Source organism: Pteropus medius, unplaced genomic scaffold (assembly GCF_902729225.1).
Source record: "Pteropus medius unplaced genomic scaffold, Ma_sr-lr_union100, whole genome shotgun sequence".
Taxonomy (NCBI): domain Eukaryota; kingdom Metazoa; phylum Chordata; class Mammalia; order Chiroptera; family Pteropodidae; genus Pteropus; species Pteropus medius.
Genome location: NW_024344378.1, coordinates 19,639,056 through 19,651,091, shown reverse-complemented (window position 1 = coordinate 19,651,091; position 12,036 = coordinate 19,639,056). Strand labels below are relative to the sequence as shown.

At 47.3% G+C, this 12,036-nt stretch overlaps 1 protein-coding gene across 2 annotated transcripts in view; it reads left to right on the top strand.

The window, feature by feature from the left end:
- The window catches only part of DPCD (deleted in primary ciliary dyskinesia homolog (mouse)), a 20,081-nt gene extending 8,045 nt beyond the window's left edge, over window positions 1-12,036 (top strand). For both annotated transcript variants that reach the window (XM_039871433.1, XM_039871434.1), the window contains 4 exons: window positions 4,341-4,465; window positions 4,822-4,955; window positions 11,196-11,298; window positions 11,718-12,036. In XM_039871433.1, coding sequence (XP_039727367.1) covers window positions 4,341-4,465; window positions 4,822-4,955; window positions 11,196-11,298; window positions 11,718-11,822 — 467 coding nt within the window. In that variant the 3' untranslated portion in view covers window positions 11,823-12,036. The remainder of the gene's footprint in view (window positions 1-4,340; window positions 4,466-4,821; window positions 4,956-11,195; window positions 11,299-11,717) is intronic.

Sequence of the window (12,036 nt, the reverse complement as noted above, 5' to 3'; positions counted from 1 at the left end):
GGATCTCAGGGAATCACCAAAGTAGGGCAAACCATGTTAGCCAGGTTGATGGAGACTCAGATATAGGGGCTATCTGCATCTACATTCTGGGTCAGGGGAGGCCTGAACAAAGGAACAATGCTCTCTTCTAGCACTTCTATCAGGGAGAAAGCTGCGCCTCCAGCCCTCTTCCTGAAGCCAGACAGTTGATAGTTCAGTTCCTCCCTATATGTCTCTGGCGCCTTTTGAGCTGCTGGAGCTCAGACTAGTGACTTCATCAGTGAGTAAGTCCATGCATGACCCCTTTTAGAGGAGCACCTGGGACTCCAGCAGCCCTTCATCTAACTCAACCACAAATTTCACTGGTTTTCACAGCCAGAAGTTATGAGGATTTCTCTTCCTGGCAGTAGAACCCAGGGCTGAAAGGCCTGGTGTGCGGCCGGGACCCTTCGCTCCTAGGGAAGACCTCCGCAGCCAATTATCCTTTCTGATTTATTCATCTCACATGGGTGTGGAGCCAGCCCATTTTGTGTCTTAGCCCCTCCTACCAGTCTCAGTGTGGCTTTTTCTGTATATCCTTAATTATAGGACTTCTGTTTAGCTAGACATCAAGATGGTTGTTCCGTAGGTTAGTTGTAATTTTGATGTGGTCCTGGAAGAAGGTGAGCACAGACAGCATTTACCTACTCCACCATCTTGACCAGAACTGTCTCATTATTAACTTTTAAATATAAATAATTCAGGGCCTGAACTGATTTCTATTTGTTCATTCTATGAAGTAAAATATAGACAGGGTTTTAGTTGCTGTAAATGGGAGTAGCTTCCATTTTTCTAGCTAATTATATAAATTTGACAATTGGCCAAACTGATTTTCTCTTAGAAAAACCCAGAAAGTAATTTACAGAGGAAGAATTGCCAATAGTGCATCTAAGACAGAGTTCTTCCAGGCAGTTTTAATAAACAGTAGTGTCATATTTTTTTCTTCCCTCTCAGTGCTATTCATTCCCACCCCCCACAATGAATGCTGTATGTATTCATAGAGGAAAAAACTGAAGGGCCCCATAACAATGATCGGAACATCAAACCAGCCCCAGAAGAACACAGCATGTCCAGGGTGCAGAGGCTGAAGGGCAGGCCATCCCCTAGCGATTACATTCGGATTACTGGCTTAATCTGCTTTGGTATTTGACCGCCAGCCTAACCACCCCAGGCTGCATTTGGAGGATATTGAGCACTTTCATCCCCAAGCACTTCACCGGCTTTATAAATGACCCACTCGATTCCCTTCAGCCTCCTCAGGGATGGGACGTGGCAGCTGTTTAATAGCCACATAGCAATGTTGCAGTGTTTTAGGGCAGAAAAGAAGAATCCTGCATCCAATTTAAGCTGCAGGGAGTATTTAGGGAAGGAGAATGTAATTATCCACATTGGAAGTGGGCCAGGGCTTGGAGCTTTGGGGAAAGAGGCCTTTAGGACCTCCACTTTCCAGCCCACCTGAAAGATGGGGCCTCCTTTCAGCAGTCTGGAACATCAGCCTGCTTTCTGTTGACTTAGGAAAAAGCCCCCAGGCACTGCCTCCTTCATATAGTCCCCATCAGACCCTTTCCAGGGTCATCAAAAGTCTCCTTTCCAAGGACTGACCCTGGCTCAGCTGGGAAGATATCACAGCATCCCAGGGAGGTGCCTTGCACACACCAGTTTGGGTTTAACACACAATCAAATCAGAGTGACAGCAGGTGGAAACACTCTTGTTGCCGCAGGAGCTGTCCTTGAGTTCAAGAACAAAGACAGGACAAGAAAGACAAGACAAAGTGTGGATTTGCACGTGTGCATTCATGCCCATGTCCATGGGTAAAAAAACAACAAGGACTTCACCAAAATAATTTATTGGATCTCATAAGAGAATGAATAGGGAGACTTTCTTCTGGTTCTAACAAAGAATTTAATCCCAAGGTGTTAAAAAGGGGGGAAAAAAAGGTGAAACAGCCAAGAGTGCCAAGTTCCTGTGACCTGAGTGGCTTTTTAAGGTCAGTGTAAAGAAATGAGTAGCTGACTTCCCTCCTCCTAAGTGTACTCCTTAGGAAGGCTTCTCTGCAAAACCCAACATTCCTTGGAATAAAAGAGTTGACAGGGAATTCTGGAGTCGAATTGCCTTTCCTGGCCACACTGGTATGGTGCTTTAGGACGTATGATCTAACAAGGCCCATGATTACAGGAGTGCATCACTTCTCCAGCCACAGATAGTTAGGTACTCCTCGTAAATTACATTTTCAGATAATTAAAGCCTTTCCTCTAAAGGCTAAAATATTTTTAAAAGGAGTAGAGCTACTTAAGAAAAAAAAAAAAAGGAAACCTTTCTAAATATCATATATGTTTATTGAACATTTATAGAATATAATTTAGTCTTTTATTGATGATTCAAATTCTGGACTTGGAGTTAGGAGACCTGAATTTTAGCTGTGGCTTTTTCAAGTTAGTTTATCTCTCAGAGCCCTGGTAATTCTTCATACTCTGCCCCCTTGGAGAATAGTGGCCGAGGAAGAACTATTTCCTATTAAAAAACACAGGCATTGGACTAGATGTTTTCTAAGATAACCTCCACCTTTAAGATCTGTGATAATTGTGTTACATTATATAGTGATCCTCTCAGGGTCTAAGAGTGCTTGTTTGCCCTCACACTAAATGGTCCCATGCACTTTGTAGTGCTGACACTGCCCTCCCACGTAGGCTCTCCCCTCATGCTGTTGCCAGTATACCTGGGAAAACAATTTCCTGCCTTATTCTGCATGTAGCCTTTTATAAATAGTCTATGTGAGAATCTAGGCGTGATCTTTCCTACAATATAGAGTGAGGTGCATAGGTTTTGTCACCATAAGCCACTGCTTGGAGGCATTTGTCACTTCTGAGTTTGTGACTGTGACAGAGGCCCCCAGAAGTCTGGCTTCCAGTTAAGTGAGGAGCTGTATTACATGAATGGATTTGGATATACTCCCAGTCACAGTCCATTCACTTAAGAGAGTAGAAGTATTTGTGAAAAAAAAAGTTGCCTATAAAGCATATTTCCAAGTTTTACTCTTCCATATTAATTTCCATTATAAACTTGGAAATGTGTTTCTAGGGAGAATTTTTGGCCCTAAGACGTAATAAAATCACACTGCAGAGTGCAACAGACCTTGTAAAGGCACATGTTCAAGGGAAAATTCTAATTTTATAGCACACTTTTGTGCTCAGCTTGCGTACCTAACCTAGAGCAGCGAGGGTGTTTGGGTTTGGCACAGCTGCTCAAAAGGTCTCAAAGAAACCCACCCGCTCTCCTGATTTGGAGAATCAGACTGCAGCTCTCTCATCTCCAAGCCCAGAAAAAGGAGCTGACAGGAACAGCTGCGGCAGAATCCCTGGCCCTTTTTGAGTTGTTTAGCTCCTTACAACAGCTTCAGGAAGGCTACTGCCTTTAGCCTGGGCTGCCCCGGCTGGATGACACCCCAATGCAGCAGAAAGGGAAAGGAACAGAGGGTTACAGCTTTGGAGGACCCCCCTCCCCGCACAGTGATGGGCTGCCCTAATACAGTAGTCTCAATGACATGGCCAAGTGGGGTTCCCGAAAACCCCTGAAGGGTTTTTCAGATAATGTCCATTGAAGTAGTTCTTTCCACTTATAATTTTCATAACATGTGCCTTACTTGAAAAAATGTTTTATGCAAACATTGGATTGTAAAAGAAGGTAAAATATAGTTGTTTGCATTATAAAAGGATGATTCCACTTAACAAAAAATTCACATTAGATCATCTATAAATAATGCATTTAAAATATGATGTATACCTAAAATTTTGTTTAAATACAACTTTGGGGCTGTTGTTTTAAGCCAGGTTTACCTGAAATGAGTGAATTTCTACATTTGGACTTTCTGAATGATGAGACAAATCTGCCTATCAACTTTGACCCTCTTAATTCATTTTTCTTTTGTAAATTCATTTTTAGAAGGAAAAAAATGCATGCCAAATCACACTTTTTGGGATCCACATTTTCCTAATTACCAGTAGCAATCTGTTTCCTAACCCTCACATCTTCCCCTTACTCGAAGCCACACCTGGGAGTTTCTTAACTCCACTTGGCTCTTTGCAGAGTTCCAGTTCCTTTTGTCTGGACACTGATAGTATGGCCTTTATAGGTTGTCTAATATCGAAATGCTCTACTGAGATTTCAGAGGATGTGAGGTCCCTGCTTGATGGACAAACCCATTGTAAAGACTGTAGCTCCCACTTTTATCCTGTTCACTTACCTCATGTGATGTCCATGATTCAGCAGAAAAGAGCAAAACCCTTTTCATTCCCATAATCCCATTGCTTCTTTCTTTCTCCAGTGAGAAAGTGGCGTGTAAAAAGTGCCCTGGGAGCCTTGGGCCAGTGGCAGATTGAGGTGGGAGAGCCAGCATCCCATGGAGCAGGGAACCTGGGGCCTGAACTCATCAAGGAAAGCAATGCCAATGTATGTCTGTCTGTCAGATGCCTTGGGGTGGGGTGGGGGGCTGAGTGGGAGGGGGCTGCTTGCCCTTGAAGACAGGGACCATGTTTTGTTCACCTCCTCATCTCTAGTGTGCCCAGCTGGACACAGTGCTCTAGAAATGCTTGCCTGAATGAATACCCCCAAAGGTTTTTGGTTTGGTCATCCCAGGGCAAGGGCTCCAGGTCTGGAATGTCACAGCAATAACAGCATCAGTGGGAGCTGAGGAGAAGAGCTGAGGGTCTCTTATTGTGCCCTCGGGCAGAGCTTTGCTGAGGGGGGAGCCATCCCTTCCTACTCCTCCCCAAGAACAGTCCTGGAGTTGGATTTGCCTTCTGCAGCCCATCTTCATGCGAAAGGACACCAAGATGAGTTTCCAGTGGCGGATTCGAAACCTCCCCTACCCTAAAGACGTCTATACTGTCTGTGTGGACCAGAAGGAGCGCTGCGTAGTCATCAGAACAAGCAACAAAAAGTAAGCGGAGTGGTGGGCAGTAGCCTGCCTGTGTATGAGCAGGGTGGGAGTGGGGTTTGACCTGGGGTTAGAGCTCAGACTGCTCTCTACTGCTGGTGGAGGTGGGCAGGGAAGCGTCTTCCAGCTCTGAGGGAGGGCGAGAGAAGGGCTGCAGGAAAACCCCAGTAGGCGCTGAAAGCCGAAGGGCTTCCTTCCTGTGAGACCAGCTAGAATAATGTTAATGTAATCAGATCCATTAGGGCGGGGAAATTTTAACGAGTGTCTGATCCAGTACCTGGCACATAATAGGGCTCAAAAAATATTTGTTGAATGAATGAGGGGATGAAGGAATCACCTTGCCATTAACTTGTGATCTTAGGTGGTTCTGTAAGGTTATTGTGACCTTGACCTCTGGTTGGATCCAGTCCATGGTGAACTTGGCCTGGTGATATCACTATTCGAGCTGGCAGGGAGCCAGGGCCTAGAAGGCACACCTGTCTGAGGTGGCAGTTATAGGACTTTCAAATGCTGGCCTGGGAGCAACAAACTTGATCCCTCCCTGGACTTAGAGACAGTGAGCAGGTGATTTAGCAGCCTCTTGCATTATGTTTCAGAAAGGGTACTTAGTTTCCCTTTGCTCCTCATCTTGTGATCTGCTGAAGAGAGGCAAAATGTGAGGTTGAGGGGACAGAAGGTGACAAAGGTAGAGACTTGATCCTGGCAGGGCTCCTTCTGGGCTGACCATCTTGGAAATGTATTAATCCCATTTGGGTTTCCAGAGTTCTGACTGATGACGGGAGAAGGAAGAGCCCTGTAATGAATCGATCTTGCCATGGACCAGCGGGATTGCAGTGTAGGATCTTTGACATAGATTTGGGGTATTGAAAAGGGAGGTTTTGAGTTACTGGTCCACAAGCTGTGAAGCCTCCCAACGTGTCTCATGGGGTGCTAAGCTTAGTCCAGAGGTGCCCCTGCTGGTTTACATGCAAAAAGGAGGACCCAGCCCTTTGTCCATCTTCTCAGGCTGTGTGGTGCCAGGCTCCCCTTACATCTCCCTCAGGTCCACAAGGAAGCAGTGTGGCTCCCAGGATCCCCCAGCGCAGCCCTGGGTCCTGTCCACCTCTTATGACCCCCACCCCCACCATTTTGGCAGGGTTAATGGGACAGAGAAGGGGAGGAGATGAATGAATTAATTTCAAGATTATTGCTGTACATGCAGCCAGTAGTCCCTGCAGTGGGCCTTGTCTATAAATATAAAGTCATAACAATAAGGGTTTGCGTTTATAAAGCACTTTGAAGCTCTCAGACAAAAGGCACTTTATTCCTGTTATTGTTCTCATCATTAACAGGAGTCACTGCCTAAAGTGGAATTTAGCAATTTCAGACAACGGAGAAATTGCCTTTAGGAAAACAAACTCCATGCTTCAGCAAGCATTCCCTGGCGTACGAGGCCTTGGGTCCAAACTGGTAACAAAAGTGCTTCTGATAGCACTTGGATCTGCAGCCCAGCAGTTTGTGGAGCTGGCTGCTGCCTCCCTTTTGTCCCCCAGAGGTCACTGTCGAATACAGATATCAGGCAGAAATGTGATTACCGAGGAGTGAGAAAAGAGAGGCTAGCTAGCTCACCAAAAAATTCATCTGTGGGCAGGTCCTCTGGGTCCTATCTCTGCACGTATCCAGCCATAGGTGGCGCTGTTGGCCAGGAGCTCCATGGCTAGAGGCCCACTTCAGCACCCAAGGCAGAGGGGAGACATTTTTGAACTGATGGGTGAGGCCAGGAGGGATGGGAATAGTGCTCTGAGAGGGCTGGAGGGAGAGGAGTTTATCAGTGCCCTCTTTGGAGCCGACACTGAGCCTCTGGTCCAGTGGCCCAGCGTGGCTCAGCCCAGCCTTCCTTAGGTCCTTCTGCTGGGAGATAGGCGAGAGGGACCACTAAACCCTCAATCCTGAGCCTAGTGGCATTTTCAACTTCTACCTGGAGTAGTAATGTGTACTATACCTTTACTACCACTAATTAGACAATACTTAATGGCTATTCCTTTGAGCAGTATTTAACTTTCTCAAGATACTTTAAAAATCTGTTTTCTGATTATCACGCCATTCAAAGGTGGGCAGGGTACATATTTTTATTGTGTTATAGTGTTAATGATTACGTAAAGTCAGCATGATGAGCTGACTTGCTGAAGGGAAAGTTAGTGAATAGTCTGGACGCCCAGGCATCTGCAGTTCCCACCGCACTGTGGCGTTGTTCTCTGATTTGACGTCTTCCTTCACCAGGAGGTTCTCTGCCTGCCCCGGTTCTAATATTCTGGAATGTGGTTACTAATAAAAGCCAGAGTTCCTTTGTCTATACCTGCCTTGTTCCTGAAGAACAGGTTGGCCACTTTTCTTGAAGGAATCGATTTCAGTGTATCACGTCCTTGGCTTTAGGTATTAGTGAGGGCTGAATCAGGGAAGGAAGAAAGTGCTTTTCCAGGATCCCAGTGTGGCACCATCTGTTCCAGTTAAGAGCATTTATGCAGAAAGAGGTTCTTAGCCTCAGCCTCGATGCTGGCAGCTGTAAGTGGAATGAGCCAGGGTGCTGGTGTGGGAAGATGTCGGCTTAAATCTGGCCTCTGCCGTGTATTAGTTGTAGTATTTGGGGCAAGGTTTCCTCATCTATCACCGGAGAATACTCATACCTACCTCACAGATCGGGGAATTTGATGAAATCACATATATATAAATGCCTAGCACCATGGCCTGCCTGAAGCAGGTCCTCAGCAATTCTTTGGAAATTGGAACCTGAAGAGAGCTGGGCTGCTGTGACATCTGTGATACCAACACTGTGGGAGATGTTAATAGGCATCGCTAGAAAAAAGGATTCCGTGTTCAAATAAGTTTAGAAAACTCTGAATTAAACAAGTTTCTCTTCGATAGGACTTCTGAGAGCCTTTAGTGTGTAAATATGCTTCGTGACTCTCTAGGAGGGGCTGCTGTAGGCAGGGATGACCAGTTTACCCAGAGCCTTGATGTTTAAGAAAGAAGATTTGCCTACTGATTTTCTAAGGGCTGGACCAGCTGGAGGCTTCTTTGGCCCACTCTGGCTCGCCCTGTGTGCAGTAGTGTAGGGCACCCCCAGAGGAGTATAGGGCGTGGCCCACGTGTCTGTCCACAGTGGCCCAGCTTCTACTTTCAGCCTGTCCTCCAGAGTCTCTCTCTGAAGACCTGGCCTCTGTGCCCTTTCTCACTTCACTGCAAGGGAGAATGGGTTGGGAAAGAGCTGGGAATTGGGAACGGGATACAGTGGGAAGAGAGTAATGGGGTGTGGTAGGTCATTTCTGAAATAGCCAAAATGAGGGAGCTGTCCTTTTGGTACACGTTGCTGGGGCAGGGATCCTCCTGAGAGCCTTTGCTTCCACATATGTCTTTTGAACACTTCTGAGAGTCAGAAAGGAAGATCACCATGTGTTAGAGAGCATACCCTAGGGACCTGCAGGGTGGGCCCATCCCCCATATCTGCCCCATCCTTGGACAGATTCAGGGAACCTAGACCAGGTGGTCTTTGAGGTGAGAACATGGAAAGATGGATGAGTCAGGAGATTTGGGGAGTTATCACTTGTAATAAGGGCATCTCCATTTATCAGTTTTGTGACTTTGGCAACATACCTACCTTTTCAGTTTCTTCTTCTGTAAAAGAGGCTAATAGAAGTAGCCAACCTGAGAGGGTCTTCTGAGGATTCAGCATGTATAGAACAGTGTCTGGCACAGAATAAGCATTAATAAATGTCACCTCTCATGTGTGGCTGAGACCGATAACAGTGAAGGGAGGTGGAAATGGTGGCGTGCTGGGCATCTGCAAAAAGCCTGGGAATACCCACTGTAAGAGTTTACCTTTTAGCAGAAACACAATGCAGTCAGTCTTCTCATGCAGGGATATGGCCTTATTTCTTCCTTCTTGAATCTCCAGTTCATAGTTCAAGGCCTAGGACATAGCTGATACCTAGGAAATGTTTGCTGCCTACCTAGGGTTGCCTGAGGTTGAGCATCCTGACTTCTCCAGAAGCACAGTAGGAGCCTCTCTAGTCTAGATACTGGTAAGAAAGTCAAGTGCAGTTCCTCTCAGGGCAAACCCCCAAGTGAGGGAATGGGAGTGAGAAGAAGCTGGGCTGCTCCCTGAGCAGAGATGCCCCATACTCCCTGCCACTGCCCCATCAGGAGCCTCTGAGGAAAAGTAATTAACCTCGACCAACAAATTAAATCCATTAGAATAGAATCAAAACACAGTTGAGCCTCCAGATCCATTGCCTCCATTGGATAGGTGGTGGGAGTAGGATAGGAAAAGGGAGCAAACCAAACATCTCAAGTTCCCTTTGATCTTGTTGTCACCATTGAGTCCAGGCCCAAGGATTCTTTTTCCAGTCCCACTGCCCCAGCCTGGGGAATGTCTCTTGACATTGCCTCTCCTAGGGTACACAGGTGTGTTCCTGAACCCCTGGCACACTAGCCAGGCATGCAGAAAGGATGTCCCCATGCTCTGAATAGGAAGGCCTTTATACAGGCTCATGGGTTTGGGCTGCGCGTGGCTGGGCTGCTTCTCTCCCAGTTCTGCTTCTTGTGTATATTTGCAGGGAAGATGTTAACACTTCCTAACAAGCCTTTGTGTTCATCTAATCTCTGCTGTTTAACCTTTGACTCTCCCCTATTATCAGTGTCTGCCACCTTTGCTAGCCAGACCAAGGGCCCCAGGAAGAAACCTCAGCCTGGGCTAGCTAGGAAAAGGATGAGACCGGCATTCCACCCCATTCGGAGGCAGATGGATCGCCTTTCCCTGGGGCAGAGCTTTGGAAAATAAAGCAAACCTGTGGTGCCATTAGGATCCCCCAGCCCCCTCTCCTTTTGAACTGTCAGCCTTTAAGTAAACATTCTTTCCCTGCCATGGTCCCAGCACTGTGGTGGGGAGCGCAGAACCTGGGAAGAGAGGGGCCCTGAGAGCCTCTGCTAAACTGAGGGATTTGGGCAGAGAGAGCAGGGCAGAAGTGCTGCATTGATGTCAACTGTGAGTCCCCAGGGCATCAGGGTTTTTGAAGTGGACTCAGGGTAGCTGTCACCACAAGGACCAGGCTCCTCTGAAGTATTAAAAGCCCCATCCTCTCCAGGCCCCTCACTTGAGTTTGTTTGTACCTGCCTGCAGCGTTTCCCTTCCCAGCCCACACATCCTCGGCAGCAACAGTGATGGACAGCGATGCTGTGCCTGGGTGATGGGTCTGGCTGCCATGGGCCAGAGCCTAGGCTATACTTCCACCAAGGAAAATGTCAAACAGGCCTATTCCTAGAGATGAGTAGGCCATTCTTTGTGCTTTGGTGTGATAAACACCAAACCAGGAGCAAGGAACTTTAATCCTGACTCCACTGACAACTGGCTGTGAAACCAGGCAAGACATTTCACCTCTCTGAGCCAGTTTCTTTTGTTAAAGGAGGTCAAATTTCCTACAGAACAAAGCCCAGTTACACACGTTATGGGCTGGGTGCTGCTGTCTGGAGTTTTTTGTTTGTTTGTTTGTTTTTTACTAAAAGGGATCATTAATCTCTGGACTGGCTCCTGCAGATGATAGGGACTGTGTGTGGTATGTGAAAATGGAAGAGTTGGGTCTCAGGGCCAGTGAAGTAGTCCAGAGCCTCAGAGATCCAGCTTTCATGATGAGTCACCTGGTTTGTCCTCTCAGGAAGCATTCTCCTTGTGGATGTACTTCCCACTCTGGCCTACAAGTAGAGTCAGCTAACAAAGCTTTGAGCGACTCTAGTGGAGGAAAAGGTAACTGAGGCCTTCAGTGGAAGTCCCATGTAAATGGTAATGGCCAGTTCCCAGCTTCAGAGGACAGCCCTAGATGTCCTTTCCTGTCCCTTGTTAGCACACAAACTCCATTATTTTCTTGCGGTGCAGAGGAGGCCCAGCTTGCTTGAGCTATCTTTGTATTCCAGGAGGTTCTTTCTACATCTTTGGTAGTCCTGAGCCTGAGGTATGAGTCACTCCAACCCCTGGTCTAATCAAGGAATCAGGACTGGTCCTGCTCTTTTACTGCTAGACTAGCCATAAGGCCTTTTGTTTCTTTTATTCCCAGGGCCACTAAACTCCAAAATACTGCTGTTCTAACTGGCTTCCCTTCTTCCTCTCTGGCTGTGTGGAAGGTGTGGGAGAACTATGTAGAAGCTTGGTGGCAGAGGGCCTGATGTTGGGGTTACTGTACTGGGTGTGCCCATGGCCTCTTTGTGTCCCCACAGGTACTACAAGAAGTTCTCCATTCCTGACCTGGACAGATACCAGCTACCTCTGGATGATTCTTTGCTGAGCTTTGCTCATGCCAACTGCACCCTGATCATTTCCGTAAGATTCATCTAGACTTCTTAGCCACTGCCTCAGGGAGAGGCTCCTTCTTTCCTTGCCCATAGGAGTCCCCAGTGCCAGCCCTAACACCTGGGATGTTCTGTTATAAAATACATCTCTACTGAGGATTATAGGGAGGGGGTGGAAATCCCAGGACTGGGATTCTGTCCAAGGCCCGCTCCTACTTGTGTCATGGTGACCTGAGCAAATCCTCATTTGACCTCTGTAGGTCTCACTTCCTCATCTTTGAATAAAGGACTGGGGAAGAGGGGCGGGTGGGTGGGCGGTGGGTGTGTGTGTGGTGTGGGTGTGGTGTGGTGTGGGTGGTGTGTGGTGTGGTGGTGGTGGTGTGTGGTGGTGTGGTGTGGTATGGTGTGGTGTGTATATGACTTATGTCCTCTTCCTGACTCCATCTACAGTACCAGAAGCCAAAGGAGGTCCTGGTGGCTGAGTCAGAACTGCAGAAAGAGCTGAAGAAGGTAAAGACAGCCCATAGCAGTGATGGAGACTGCAAGACCCAGTAGTGGACCCTGAGCTTGTATCTCTGGCATGGAGAGTGGGTGAGGCTCCTCCTGTCAGCGTGCGAGACTTCGAGGCCTGGGCCTTTCTGGCACAGGGGCATTCTCTTCTCTTTCAAGAGCTCCCAGGCTCTGTAAGAACTGGCCCTCAGGCTACTCCTAGCTTCCCTGCATCATGGTCTTATCTCCTGAGTAAAGTCATTCCGAGTGACTGCGCGTA